At 47.7% G+C, this 13989-nt stretch overlaps 1 protein-coding gene across 1 annotated transcript; it reads left to right on the top strand.

Moving 5' to 3' along the window:
• The first annotated feature begins 2245 nt into the window (after positions 1-2245).
• On the top strand, positions 2246-3196 carry LOC112125438 (olfactory receptor 4S2-like). The gene has a single exon (XM_024220019.1). It carries the CDS (start codon positions 2258-2260, stop codon positions 3194-3196), a length of 939 nt encoding a protein of 312 aa, XP_024075787.1. The 5' UTR covers positions 2246-2257.
• Positions 3197-13989: the final 10793 nt, after the last annotated feature.

A 13989-nucleotide genomic window follows, 5' to 3' on the forward strand; every position in this document is an offset into this window, starting at 1 on the left:
GCTTTAGCTGCCTCTTCACTGTTTGCTTCCAGTGGAGACAAAAATGCCTCTGGGAACTCATTACCCAAGGCAATGACATGCTACCACTATATGATTCACTCTAAATATTTCTGCTGTATCTTCACAGCGAGAGAGAGAGAGGGAGAGAGAACTTTTCCCAAAAGCTCTTGTTGGATCTTAGATTTTGCAGAGTGAGGGATGGAGACAGAGTTTCAGACTTGTTTCTGCCACTAAAGGCAGAAATGGCCTCTATGGCTTTCGAACTGTGAGAGAGGTGGATGGGAAAGCATTGCTCTGTGCTTACAGGGACCAACCAACCCCAGGTCACTAAATTAGTCCTAGCTTATCTTTAGAGGGGGCAAGTCACTGATGAGATTAGGTCTAATAGAATGGAAGAGAATAGAAAAGGAGGATTTCCTCATTGGTGCTGGTGAAAGCTGGGGAGATAACACCTTCCAAGAAACTATTAAGATCCACACCTACAAGCAGTGTAAGTTTTCCAGCATAGCTGAATATTTTACTTTAATTCTTTTCATTTTTTACTTTTATACACATAACATAAAGGAAAGGAATCTTTTTATTAGGGTTTCCATCTAGTCCAATCCATTCCATTAGTCTGAAAATTATTAAATTGGAGCATGACTGAAATCCTGTCTACTAATTCCCCTTTCTCAATTTGTATTTATTGTTGATTTTTTTTAAAAGGTTAGTTTTTCTAATTCAGAAGCAATGTCTATCACAGCCTGTAGATGCCCGTCCATACACTCTAAGAAAACCTGGATGACATTTTTCAGTCAAAATAATTTTCAACAAAAAATGCACACTTGCCAACACCAAAAAGTTTTACGAATTTGTGTTGGTTTTCCTAAATTATTTTTGTAAAAAAAAAAAAAACCATAAAAGTTAAAATGTTTCATTTTGACATTTTCAGAATGAAATGATTCCATTATTTGGTTTGAAACAACTTTGTTTTGAAACGCCCTTCAATTAAGAAGACTACATTTAAAAAGGCTAAAAAAAATTCTCAAAATTGAAATAAAACATTATTTGAGGTCCAATTTGAGGTTTGTCAATCTGAAGCAATTTTCTTTTTCAACTTTTTGATTTGCCAAAAATTTAATAATCAGTGGTCATAGATTTACATAGTCATATATTTCTCAAGCAGTATACAATTATTTTCTAAAAGTGTAGATCCAAATGTATAGTAGTTGGTAGTAATGGGTACTACCTCCCATATGGGAGAGACAGTCAAATTATACAATATAATGTCATACAAGGAGTGAGTTTGCCAAATTCCAAGAGTCTAGCTCAATGGGAACATGAACATTGTGGGTATTAGTCAGTGAGTGATGAGTTACCAAGATGTGTATTGTAATAGATATTGACTGTATACTTCAGTGAACACTATGGTTTATAGTACATTGAAGTGAATATTGACAGAGGTGCAGTGTCCTCAGTCAACATTGTATGTTTCTCTCAGAAAATAAATCCTGATGTCCAGGTCAAGAGAAATCAATTTTTTGTTGTTACTTTCAAAAAGATAATGCTGGCTTATGATGATTGATGAGAAAACAGATGTGCTGATTGTTTATCATTTGACTCCTTAGAAATGAACAACACTGATGTCTGAAGCAATGTTAAATAATTGGCTCATCAGTGTCAATTCTGAATTCTGATCATAGCAAACTGAAGTTCTGCTTGAGTTATCAGAGGCAAAAATACTAAAGAGCAGATCTTATTCCCCTTGACACATTACTACAATAATGCTATTCATGACCATAGCACAGAAATTTCCAGGTATTTCTAATGAAAATACTCAGGCACCAGTTTTCATACATTACTTTCTTAATGGGACATCTCAGACCCATATTTGGATGTTCATATCAACAACTATGTGCATAAAGTGGGCATTTAGAAGCCCAACGGACATTGTGAGAAAGCTATTCTTCCTGTTTAAAAAGACATAGTTGAAAAAGAGGCTCAGTGAGCATATATAACAATACAATGACAATAAGTTGCACTACATGTTCATATAGCTCATCGATTCATGTTGAGTTGAATATCAACTTCTAGTGTTCCTTTGATTGAGATATTGGAATTGGTTTCTTTTTGGCCAAAATCTACTTCTTTGGCTAATACATCTTGATATTCACTGTGACAGCAATAAACATTGATTTTTTGATTCATGATATTCCTTAATCTGTGTCATTACAGGTGATTTATTTGGCACTTTAAACTCCTCTCCTACTCTGAATACATGGAGAATACAAACAATGTGTCCAAATTCATTCTGTTGGGACTCTCCCAGGATCAAGAGTTACAGCAAGTGTGTTTTGTGCTGTTTTTACTCTTCTATGTAGTTATCGTTCTGGGAAATCTGCTCATCATTATCACTATAAAACGCAGTGAGTGTCTGAACTCCCCAATGTATTTCTTTCTTAGGTACCTGTCCTTTGTAGACATCTGCTACTCTTCTGTCACAGCCCCAAAGCTCATTGCAGACTTCCTTGTTGAGAGGAAAACCATCTCCTTTGTTGGCTGTATAGCACAGCTCTTTGGTGTCCATTTCTTTGGGTGCACCGAGATCTTCCTCCTCACGGTGATGGCGTACGACCGTTACATCGCGATCTGCAAACCCCTCCATTATATGACCATTATGAACAAGCATGTGTGCAGCTGGATGGTAGTGGCTTCATGGGCAGGGGGCTTTGTGCATTCCATGGTTCAGACTCTTCTAACTACCCAGTTACCCTTCTGTGGGCCCAATGAGATTGACCATTATTTCTGTGATGTGCACCCTTTGCTAAAATTGGCCTGCACTGACACTTATATAGTTGGCGTTATAGTTGTTGCCAATAGTGGGATGATTTCTCTTAGTTGTTTTATAGTGCTGGTTGTATCCTATGTTGTCATCTTAGTCTCCTTGAAAACTCGTTCTTCCGAAGGGCGTCTCAAAGCTCTCTCGACCTGTGCATCCCACATCACTGTAGTTATTTTATTTTTTGGGCCATGTATCTTCATCTATATGAGACCTTCCACCACCTTCTCTGAGGATAAGATGGTCGCTGTGTTCTACACCATTATCACCCCTATGCTGAATCCCTTGATCTACACCCTGAGAAATGAGGAGGTGAAAAATGCCATGAAAAAATTATGGAGCAGAGAAGTGACGGTTGGAGGGAAATTAAAAATGTGATATGTAGAATGATGTTAGTTCTGCAAACTGGAGACAGAGGGGGAGATGATAATAGAAGAAATTTTAGGGAAATCCATATCTCTCTGCTGTCAGTTCTTTTGTGAAAATCCCAAGTGTTTCCCTCTGAATTCAGAGCTGCAGATGGCCTTCTTACTTCTGAAGTGGTTCTATTTTAATATTACTGCTTGTAAGATAATGGAAAAAAATTACTGAAGCTTTAAGTAGTTTTCTTTTCTTTTTGTACAAAGGTTATAAACTGTGAAAACTTAGGAGGTAAGATAGCCACTCACTGACGGAATAGAAAAAGAATATTTTTCTATGAGCAGCTTATTTCATAATTCTGGAATAGGTTGTTCCTTCCACGTTCCTCTAAAGCAGCTGGTAGTAGCCACGGTCAGATACAGGATACTGGAGTACACTGATTACTGGTCTTATCTGGTATAGCAATTCTGGGGAGAGGATGAGAGGCAGAGATAGAACCACATGTGATGGATGTTAGTTATGAAGCTTAATATATTAATGAAGCTGTTCAGATACTACAGGGATTAGGGCCATATAAGAAACAATATAGAACAGAATAGAAGCGATTAGTAGATTATAAAGCCCGAAAGGACCATTGTGATTCATGGAGTCATAGAAAGGACCATCAGATCATCTAGTATGACCTACTGTAGAACACGGGCATCTAGTTGGACCTGTAAAACACCAGACATAGAAGTTGCCTGAATAAATTCCTGTTTGAGCTAGAACAGGTCTTTTAGAAAAATATCCAGAGATGGAGAATTCACAACCATTGACAAGTTGTTCAAATAGTTAATTAGAATAGAAAATAATTCCTATTTTTAAAATTAATACATATTCCTTGAGTACAATTAAGAGCTGCTTTCAGTGAAGTCCTGGAATGATGCAATGTGTAAATAAACTACACCACCATGTTGTTATTATTCTCAACAATGCTTTAGGAGGTTCTCCAGAGGTCCTAGAAAGACCCTTGGTTCTGGCCCAAGGAGGCTGTGGCTAAGAAATCTGTGGGAGATTCTGGGTTCTCAGCACTTTGATAATTGGGTCAGTTATTTTGGGTCCCTACGTTAGAGAGGAATAGTTTTAAAACCATGACCTAGTCTCTAAATGATGTAATTGCATGCAAGTGTGACAGACCCAGACCAGTGGGGTACAGGAGTCTGGTAGAGGGCAAATATACTGGTCACTGGATGAGTAGTTTTCTGTTCCCTGAGTGACCAGAGCAGGGGCTGTACTAGAGTAATCAGGAACCTGCTAGAACCAGTTAAGGCAGGCAGGGTAATTAGGACACCTGGAGCCAATTAAGAAGAAGCTGCTAGAAACAATTAAGGCAGGCTAATCAGGGCACCTGGGTTTTTAAAAGGAGCTCACTTCAGTTTGTGGTGCGAGTGTGAGGAGTGGGGAGCAAGAGGCGCAAGGAGCTGAGAGTGAGAGGGTGTGCTGCTGGAGGACTGAGGAGCACAAGCGTTATCAGACACCAGGAAGAAGGTCCTGTGGTGAGAATAAGGAAGGTGTTTGGAGGAGGCCATGGGGAAGTAGCCTAGGGAGTTGTAGCTGTCATGCAGCTGTTACAGGGGGCACTATAGACAGCTGCAGTCCACAGGGCCCTGGGCTGGAACCCGGAGTAGAGGGTGGGCCCGGGTTCCCCCCAAACCTCCCAATTGACCTGGACTGTGGGTTCTTCCAGAGGGGAAGGTCTCTGGGCTGTTCCCCAACCCACATGGTGAATCTCTGAGGCAAGAAAATCTGCCAATAAGCGCAGGACCCACCAAGATAGAGGAGGAACTTTGTCACACAAGCTACAGATGTCACTGAGATTTGAATTCAGATTGCTGTATGTATAGCCCAGAATAATATCCATTGCAGCATCATTAAAAAAATTCTGCTCTTGACTTACAAAACAATATAGATATTAAGCAAACATTCTAGGAACTCTGTTCCAGATGTGAGAAAAGAGAATATTATTGTTCCTTGACCATTACATCTGTTAGATCCTTGGACATAACTGCAGGTATTTGTGTCTGAATTTCAGCTTTTCTCACCCCTCCTCGCCTCACCCATCTGTGTGCTTATTCTAAAGTGAAACAACAACTGCTGACATGGAAGTGGTCATAAGGGCATCAGATGACAGCATTGCAATAGAACACAAGCTAAAAAACGGATGGTTGGTGAATAGGGTTGAAGCCTATATCATCACAAGCATTAGTGTCCATTGCCACATTCCACCATATCTCCTCCCTGAAAAAACTGATATCCTTGAGCAATGTATCTAAGTCTTACAGTAGACCTTTTCTTGAGAAGCTGCAATGTATTTCAAAAGAAAATAGAACTAACCAGACATTAAAGACTATTTCCATGGTAGTTATGCTTCAAAATTTACAGCACCATTAGTTTAAAAAACCTACTAAAACATAGGACTGTCTAATTCCTGAGCTACTGACCACGACTGCAAGCCATTCATGTTGCTGTGTTTGTATTGATTGTCTTGAAGGCTGAATGGATAACCCACAAAGGAAGGGGGAGCCCTGGTAGTCAACATGAAAGCAGAGAGTCCCTGGAGAAAGCTGCTTGACGGGACTCCACAAACCCTTCTCTGACCTTTGATGCATGGGAGCTGCCATTCTTAGCCTCTCCAGTATCCACTCTCCTTCCATCCATGACTTCCCAGCTCCTTTCTTCAAACTCCTTCTCCTATCTCCCCTTCCAAGACTCCTCACTCTTTGGTCCCCTGTGTTCCCATCTCACATTCCTTTTTATTTTTCTGCAACCCAAATTACATCTCTCTACCTACGGTGTCTCACTTCTACAGTCTCCTTCCTTTACCCTCCTCTATATTTTCTTTGCCCTGCTCCCCATGTTCACCTGCTCCCCCCCAGTGTCCTTCTCTGTCTCCCCCATAATCATAGGATCCTTACAATGACCCTCACTGTGTCCTGACAACATAGAGGGCCACTTACTCTCTTAGGGCAGCCTGGTTTCAATCACATTAGAAGCAATGGGAGACGATAGCCATCTTTACTATGGGCAGGCTCATTGGCCTTTGCAAAGGCTGTGTGAGAATGGCAGCTATTTTGGTTTGAGGGAGGGCTGTAGCTTCATTCCCATTGAGAAAAAAGGGCACTGGCAGCCATTTTGATCCAGTGGAATTTGCCCGCATCATTCCTAGATCGTATGAATCTTGAAAAATCAGCCAGTATGGAGGGACTGAGTTACAGTAGCTCCATCCCCATTCTCCAATGAGAAGATGAAGGGTCAAGGGTGGTGACCTCTCCATATCTCCTGAACAACCAGGGCAGCTAAAGCTCACGTCCATCTCATCACACCCAAGGGCCAAAAGTGTTTCCATGGCAACTGAGCCCTGGTCTACACTACGATTTTAGGTTGAATTTAGCAGCGTTACCTCAATTTAAGCCTGGACCCATCCACATGACAAAGCCCTTTTTTTTTTACTTAAAGGGCTCTTTAAATCAATTTCTTTACTCCATCTCCGACGAGGGGATTAGCGCTGAAATCGGCCTTGCTGGGTCGATTTTGCGGTAGTGTGGACGGAATTCAATGGTATTGGCCTCCGGGAGCTATCCCAGAGTGCTCCATTGTGACCTCTCTGGACAGCGCTCTCAACTCAGATGCACTGGCCAGGTAGACAGGAAAAGGCCCATGAACTTTTGAATCTCATTTCCTGTTTGGCCAGCATGGCAAGGTGCAGGTGAGTGCAGATCTCATCAGCAGAGGTGACCATGATGGAGTCCCAGGATCGCAAAAGAGCTCCAGCATGGACCGAACGGGAGGTATGGGATCTCATTGCCATATGGGGAGACGAATCAGTGCTAGCTGAACTCCGTTCCAGTAAACGAAATGCCAAAACATTTGAAAAAGTCTCCAAGGGCATGAAGGACAGAGGCTATAACAGGGACGCAAAGCAGTGCCGCGTGAAAATTAAGGAGCTAAGGCAAGCCTACCAGAAAACCAGAGAGGCAAATGGCCGCTCCGGATCAGATCCCCAAACATGCCGCTTCTATGATGAGCTGCATGCCATGCTAGGGGGTGCAGACACCAGTACCCCAATCCTGTGCTTTGACTCCGTCAATGGAGAAGCATGCAACACGGAAGCGGGTTTTGGGGATGAGGAAGTTGATGATGAAGAGATTGAAGATAGCGCACAGCAAGGAAGCGGAGAAACCGGTTTCCCCAACAGCCAGGATATGTTTTTCACCCAGTAGCCCCCGAACCCACCCAAGACCCTGAAAGCAGAGAAGGGACCTCTGGTGAGTGTACCTTTGTAAATATTAGACATGGTTTAAAAGCAAGCATGTTTAATGATTAATCTGCCCTGGCATTCGCGGCCAGTACAGCTACTGGAAAAGTCTGTTAACGTGTCTGGGGATGGAATGGAAATTCTCCAGGGACATCTCCATAAAGCTCTCCTGGATGTACTCCCAAAGCCTTTGCAAAAGGTTTCTGGGGAGGGCGGCCTTATTCCATCCACCATGGTAGGACACTTTACCATGCCAGGCCAGTAGCATGTAGTCTGGAATCATTGCATAACAAAGCATGGCAGCGTATGGTCCCGGTGTTTGCTGGCATTCAAACAGCATCCGTTCCTTATCTCTCTGTGTTATCCTCAGGAGAGTGATATCATTCATGGTCACCTGGTTGAAATAGGGTGATTTTATTAAGGGGACATTCAGAGGTGCCCGTTCCTGCTGGGCTGTTTGCCTGTGGCTGAACAGAAATGTTCCCCGCTGTTAGCCACGCGGTGGGGGGAGGGGTGAAGCGATCATTCCAGAGAATTAGGTGTGTGTTGGGGGGTTATTTGGGTTTGTGCTGTACGCTAACCCGCAAACCGCAGCCCCTCCTTTTAAATTGCCAACCTATTTTAAATGGCCAACCCAATGGCCGCTTGGTATGGGAAATGAGGGCGCTGCTGTTTGAAACCATTCCCACACGTTATGAAGGTTAAAGAAGCCAAAAGACTGTGGCTTACCATGGCTGCCTGCAAGCCGAATTCTGTTGCCTGGCCCTGCATGAGTGATCTCTCACACCAAACCGGCAGGCCCTCAATATAAGAGGCAAAATGCGACCTTGTAACGAAAGCACATGTGCTATGTAATGTGAACAGCAAGGTTTAACGTGAAAGAGGCTACCCTTTGTTCTCTAAAATGCGTCTTTTTAACTACCACTCTCCCTTTTTTTTCCTCCACCAGCTGCATATGTTTCTCCTTCCCAGAGGCTAGCGAAGATTAGAAGGCGGAAAAAAACACACTCGAGATGAAATGTTCTCTGAGCTCATGCTGTCCTCCCACACTGACAGAGCACAGCAGAATGCGTGGAGGCAGACAATGTCAGAGTGCAGGAAAGCACAATATGAACGCGAGGAGAGGTGGCAGGCTGAAGAGGATAGGTGGCTTCAGCTTGCTGACAGAAGGCAAGAGTCAATGCTCCGGCTGCTGGAGCATCAAACTGATATGCTCCAGCGTATGGTTGAGCTGCAGGAAAGGCAGCAGGAGCACAGACCACCGCTACAACCAGTGATGAGCTGCCAAAATATTAACAACAGGTTCCCTCCTCCTCACCCCACAAGGGGATCATGCCCCCACCGGGACTCCTGCCCCATCCAACCCCCCATGTTCCTTGAGGCCCCCCCCCAGAACCCCTGCCCCATCCACCCCCCTTCCCTGTCCCCTGACTGCCCCCTGCCACCCCATCCAACCCCTCCTCGCATTCCTGATGGCCCCCCGGGACCCCTGCCCCATCCAACCACCCCTTCTCTCTGTCCCCGACTGTCCCTGACTGCCCCCCACCGCCCCATCCAACCCCTGCTCCTTCCTGACTGCCCCCCTGGGACCCTTGCCCCCATTCAATCCCCCTGTTCCCTGCCCTCTGACCACCCTGACCCCTATCCACCCCCCCCCCACAACCCTCCAAACTCCCCTGCCCTCTTCCAACACCCCGTCCCTGCTCCCTTACTGCGCTGCCTGGAGCCGCTCAGCTGGGGCCGGGTCTGGGTCCGCTCGGCTGGGGCCGGGGCCGGGACCGGGGCCGATTGGCCAGGGCTGGGTCTGGGTCCGCTCGGCCGGGACTGGAGCTGCTCGGCCGGGACCGGGGCCGGTGCTGCGGGGCCCGAGCTGGGCCGGGCCAGAGCCATTCGGCTGGGGCCAGGACTGGGACCAGGACCGGGACCGGGGCCAGTGCTGTGGGGCCCGAGCCGGGCCGGAGCCGCTCAGCCGGGACCAGGACTGGCGCTGCGGGGCCCAACTCCCCGAACCGGGCCAGGCCGGAGCCACTTGGCCAGGACTGGGACCTGCGCAGTGGGGCCCGAGCCGGGCCGGGCCAGAGCCGCTCGACCAGGACTGGCACCGGTGCCGTGGGGCCCGAGCCAGGCCAGGGCCGGGACCGGGCTGGGGCGCTCAGCCGGGACCGGGACTGGGACTCGCTCTGCGGGTCCCGAGCCGTGCCGGAGCCACTCGGCCGGGCCTGGGACCGGTGCTGTGGGGCCCGAGCCGGGCCGGGCTGGAGCCGCTCGGCCGGGACCAGGACCGGTGCTGCGGGGCCTGAGCCAGGCCGGGCTGGGCGAGAGCCGTTCGGCCGGGACTGGGACCAGCGCCTTGGGGCCCAAGCTGGGCCGGGCCGGAGCCGCTCGGCTAGGACCGGCACCGGCGCCACGGGGCCTGAGCCAGGCCAGGGCTGGGACTGGGCTGGGGCGCTCGGCAGGGGCCAGGCCAGAGGGAGCCGCTCGGCCGGAGCCGGACTGGACCACGCCACGCCGCACCTCCCTGGAGCCCTCCTCATGCCCCCCCCGCCCCAGCTTACTTGCCTGCTGCTTGTTTCAGGCTTCCCACGAACATCTGATTCGTGGGAAGCAGGGGAGGGGGAGGAGAAGGGGGGTGGAATGTTTAGGGGAGGAGGGGAAAGTGAGCTGGGGACGGGGACGGGGTGGACTGCTGCCGGAGCTTTTGTTAAATTTAAAAGCCCTTTTAGAACCGGTTGTCCCGGAACAACTGGTTCTAAAAGGGCTTCTAAATTTAACATCCGGTTCCTGCGAACCAGTGGGAACCGGCTCCAGCTCACCACTGGCTACAACCCCTGTGTAACCAACAGCCCTCCTCCCCAAGTTCCATAGCCTCCTCACCCAGACACCCAAGAACGCGGTGGAGGGGCCTCTGGCCACCCAGCCACTCCACCCCAGAGGATTGCCCAAGCAACAGAAGGCTGACCTTCAATAAGTTTTAAAGTTTTAAAGTGCAGTGTGTCCTTGTCCTTCCCTCCTCCCGCACCCCTCCCGGGCTACCTTGGCAGTTATCCCCCTATTTGTGTGATGAATTAATAAAGAATGCATGAATGTGAAGCAACAATGACTTTATTGTCTCTGCAAGCGGTGATCGAAGCGGGGAGGGGAGGATGGCTAGCTTACAGGGAAGTAGAGTGAACCAAGGGAGGGGTCATCAAGGAGAAACAAACAGAACTTTCACACCTTAGCCTGGCCAGTCATGAAACTGGTTTTCAAAGCTTCTCTGATGCACACCGCACCCTCCTGTACTCTTGTAACCACCCTGCTGTCTGGCTGCGTGTAATCAGCGGCCAGGCGATTTGCCTCAACCTCCCACCCCGGCATAAACGTCCCCTTTACTTTCACAGATAGTGTGGAGCGCACAGCAAGCAGTAATAACAATGGGAATATTGGTTTCGCTGAGGTCTATCCGAGTCAGTAAACTGCGCCAGCGCACTTTTAAACGTCCAAATGCTCATTCTACCACCATTCTGCACTTGCTCAGCCTATAGTTGAACAGCTGCTGACTACTGTCCAGGCTGCCTGTGTATGGCTTCATGAGCCATGGCATTAGGGGGTAGGCTGGGTCCCCAAAGATAACTATAGGCATTTCAACATCCCCAATGGTTATTTTGTGGTCTGGGAAGAAAGTCCCTTCCTGCAGCTTTTGCAACAGACCAGAGTTCCTGAAGACGCGAGCGTCATGTACCTTTCCCGGCCATCCCACGTTAATGTTGGTGAAATGTCCCTTGTGATCCACCAGTGCTTGCAGCAGCATTGAAAAGTACCCCTTTCGGTTTATGTACTCACTGGCTTGGTGCTCCGGTGCCAAGATAGGGATATGGGTTCTGTCTATCGTCCCACCACAGTTAGGGAATCCCATTTCAGCAAAGCCATCCATTATGACCTGCACATTTCCCAGAGTCACTACCTTTGATATCAGCAGCTCTTTGTGTTGGCTACTTGGATCACAGCATCTCCCACAGTAGATTTGCCCACTGGTCCCACCAGTCTGTGCTTGTTTCCCGGGCCCAGAATCGGCATTCCACGGCATGAACCTGCCCCATTAACACCATGATGTGCACATTGCTGGGGCCCGTACTTTGTGAGAAGTCTACGTCCATGTCTATGTCCTCATCACTCTCGTCACCGCGCTGCCGTCGCCTCCTCTCCTGGTTTTGCTTTGGCAGGTTCTGGTTCTGCATATACTCCAGGATAATGTGCGTGGTGTTTAAAGTGCTCATAATTGCCACGGTGATCTGAGCGGGCTCCATGATCCCAGTGCTATGGCGTCTGGGCTGAAAAAAGGCGGAAAACAATTGTCTGCTGTTGCTTTCATGGAGGGGGGAGGGAGGGGGAGCCCGATGACATGTACCCAGAATCACCCGCGACACTGTTTTTGCCCCATCAGGCATTGGGATCTCAACCCAGAATTCCAATGGGCGCCGGGGACTGCGGGAACTGTGGGATAGCTACCCACAGTGCAACACTCCAGAAGTCGATGCTAGCCTCAGTACTGTGGACGCAGTCCACCGACTTAATGCACTTTGAGCATTTTGTGTGGGGACACACACAATCGACTGTATAAAAATGATTTCTAAAAAAATGACTTCTATAAATTCGACCTAATTTCATAGTGTAGACATACCCTGAGACTCATCACTTCCTCCCCACTTACGATGCAAAGGTGTTTCCTTGACAAATGAGCTAGGAAAACCAACCAACCAAAAATAGGGGTTTGGGTGGGTTATTAGTTTAGGGATGCCACAAAGGGCCACTCCGGGCCTCATGTCTATTCAGTGGGAGGGGCAGCAGATTGCTTCACCCTCCCCACCATCTTGGAGGTGTGGATTCTGTGCTCATCTCTTCCATTTGGTGGGGCCACTCACCTATGGCACAGAGCTAGCACAGACAGACCCCCACCAAGGTGTGGGTCATCAAGCCCAGAAGCAGGCTGGTGTATAGTACCTCAGGCCCCTTCACCTTTGGACAGATCCCAGGCTCATCCCTCACAGTCCTGGGCAAGTTCTATGGGGATATAGTATAGGAGTTAATGCAGGGCTGCCCAATGGAAGTTTTGAAGCTAGGCAGATTACTGCTCCTGCCACAGTGATGCCTCAGTCCCCACTATTTCTTCAGCCTTTGCTGATGCCCTAGGACAAGGCTGTGAGCAGGTAGCACCCCTCAGCCCTGGTGGATACAGTGCCAGGAGGCAGGGCTAAATAGATGGCTGGAGCAGGGACAGCAAGGGGGTAGTCTGAGTCAGCAATGGGTCAGTTGGGGAGCGAAACTGATGTGCTACTGCTTTTCAGAGAGGGGAAAACCAAGGCATTGCTTCCCAGGATGGTCACTAAGAGAAGTATGGCAGCAGAGCCAGCAGGCAAGGATGATCGCGGGCTCAGTGCTGTTCTTTGCTCTCCTGAGGCAGATCAATTAGTGGACCCAGGGACAAAGAATGGAGAGGAGTTGGCAACTCTGTGCTATAGGGCATACACTTGGGAGCCACAAACAGCAGTTTGGCAGGGTAACTCAGGCCCCAGCTGACTTGAGAAAGCACCATAGCTGATAACCAATGTCTCCGAACAAGTTCATGGATAGTTTCCTGGTTTAGCTCCTCTGTCCTCTGCTCTAAAAGGGGCTTCAAGGAGCTTCTGCAGCTTCCCCATTGGTTCAATTCATGACTGGGACATTGGGAGTTTACTGAAGGCAGCTGGGATCCCCACTTAGAGTAGGGAAGGGATTGGCAGGCTGCCAACCTGTCAAATTCTATACAAAGAGAGAAGAGTCCAAGTGAACAGTTTGTGATCAACTCAGAAGTGAAAATTACCCATCTGAACATTGTCACATATGTTACAAATATGGTCAAAGAAAATGAGTATTTTTTTTATAAATGATTCACTTAGCAAAAAAGGAGATAAATTCCCAATGAATACTATGTCAGTTAGAGCAGCCATTTTAGACAATCAATCTGCTTGATCTGACAGTGTTGTTGTAATTGTGATTTTGTGACACATCATCTTGTTTCCACAGGGAATAACTAACATCACCCTTCTCTTATGGTGGACCAATTTGTCTATGGTTGCATAAGCAGAAGAGAGGGTACCAAGCCTTATTCTCTCCCCTCCCAACCCCCACATACAGATCATAGAATCATAGAAGACTAGGGTTGGAAGAGACCTCAGGAGGTCATCTAGTCCAACCCCCTGCTCAAAGCAGGACCAACCCCAACTAAATCATCCCAGCCAGGGCTTTGTCAGGCCTGGTCTTAAAAACCTCTAAGGATGGAGATTCCACCACCTCCCTAAGTAACCCATTCCAGTGCTTCACCACCCTCCCAGTGAAATAGTTTTTCCTAATACCTCCCCCACTGCAACTTGATACCATTACTCCTTGTTCTGTCATCAGGTACCACTGAGAACAGCCTAGCTCCATTCTCTTTGGAATCCCCCTTCAGGTACTTGAAAGCAGCTATCAAATCCCCCCTCACTCTTCTCTTCTGCAGACT

Source organism: Terrapene carolina, unplaced genomic scaffold (genome assembly GCF_002925995.2).
Source record: "Terrapene carolina triunguis isolate 2854851 unplaced genomic scaffold, T_m_triunguis-2.0 Scaffold34260, whole genome shotgun sequence".
NCBI lineage: Eukaryota > Metazoa > Chordata > Testudines > Emydidae > Terrapene > Terrapene triunguis.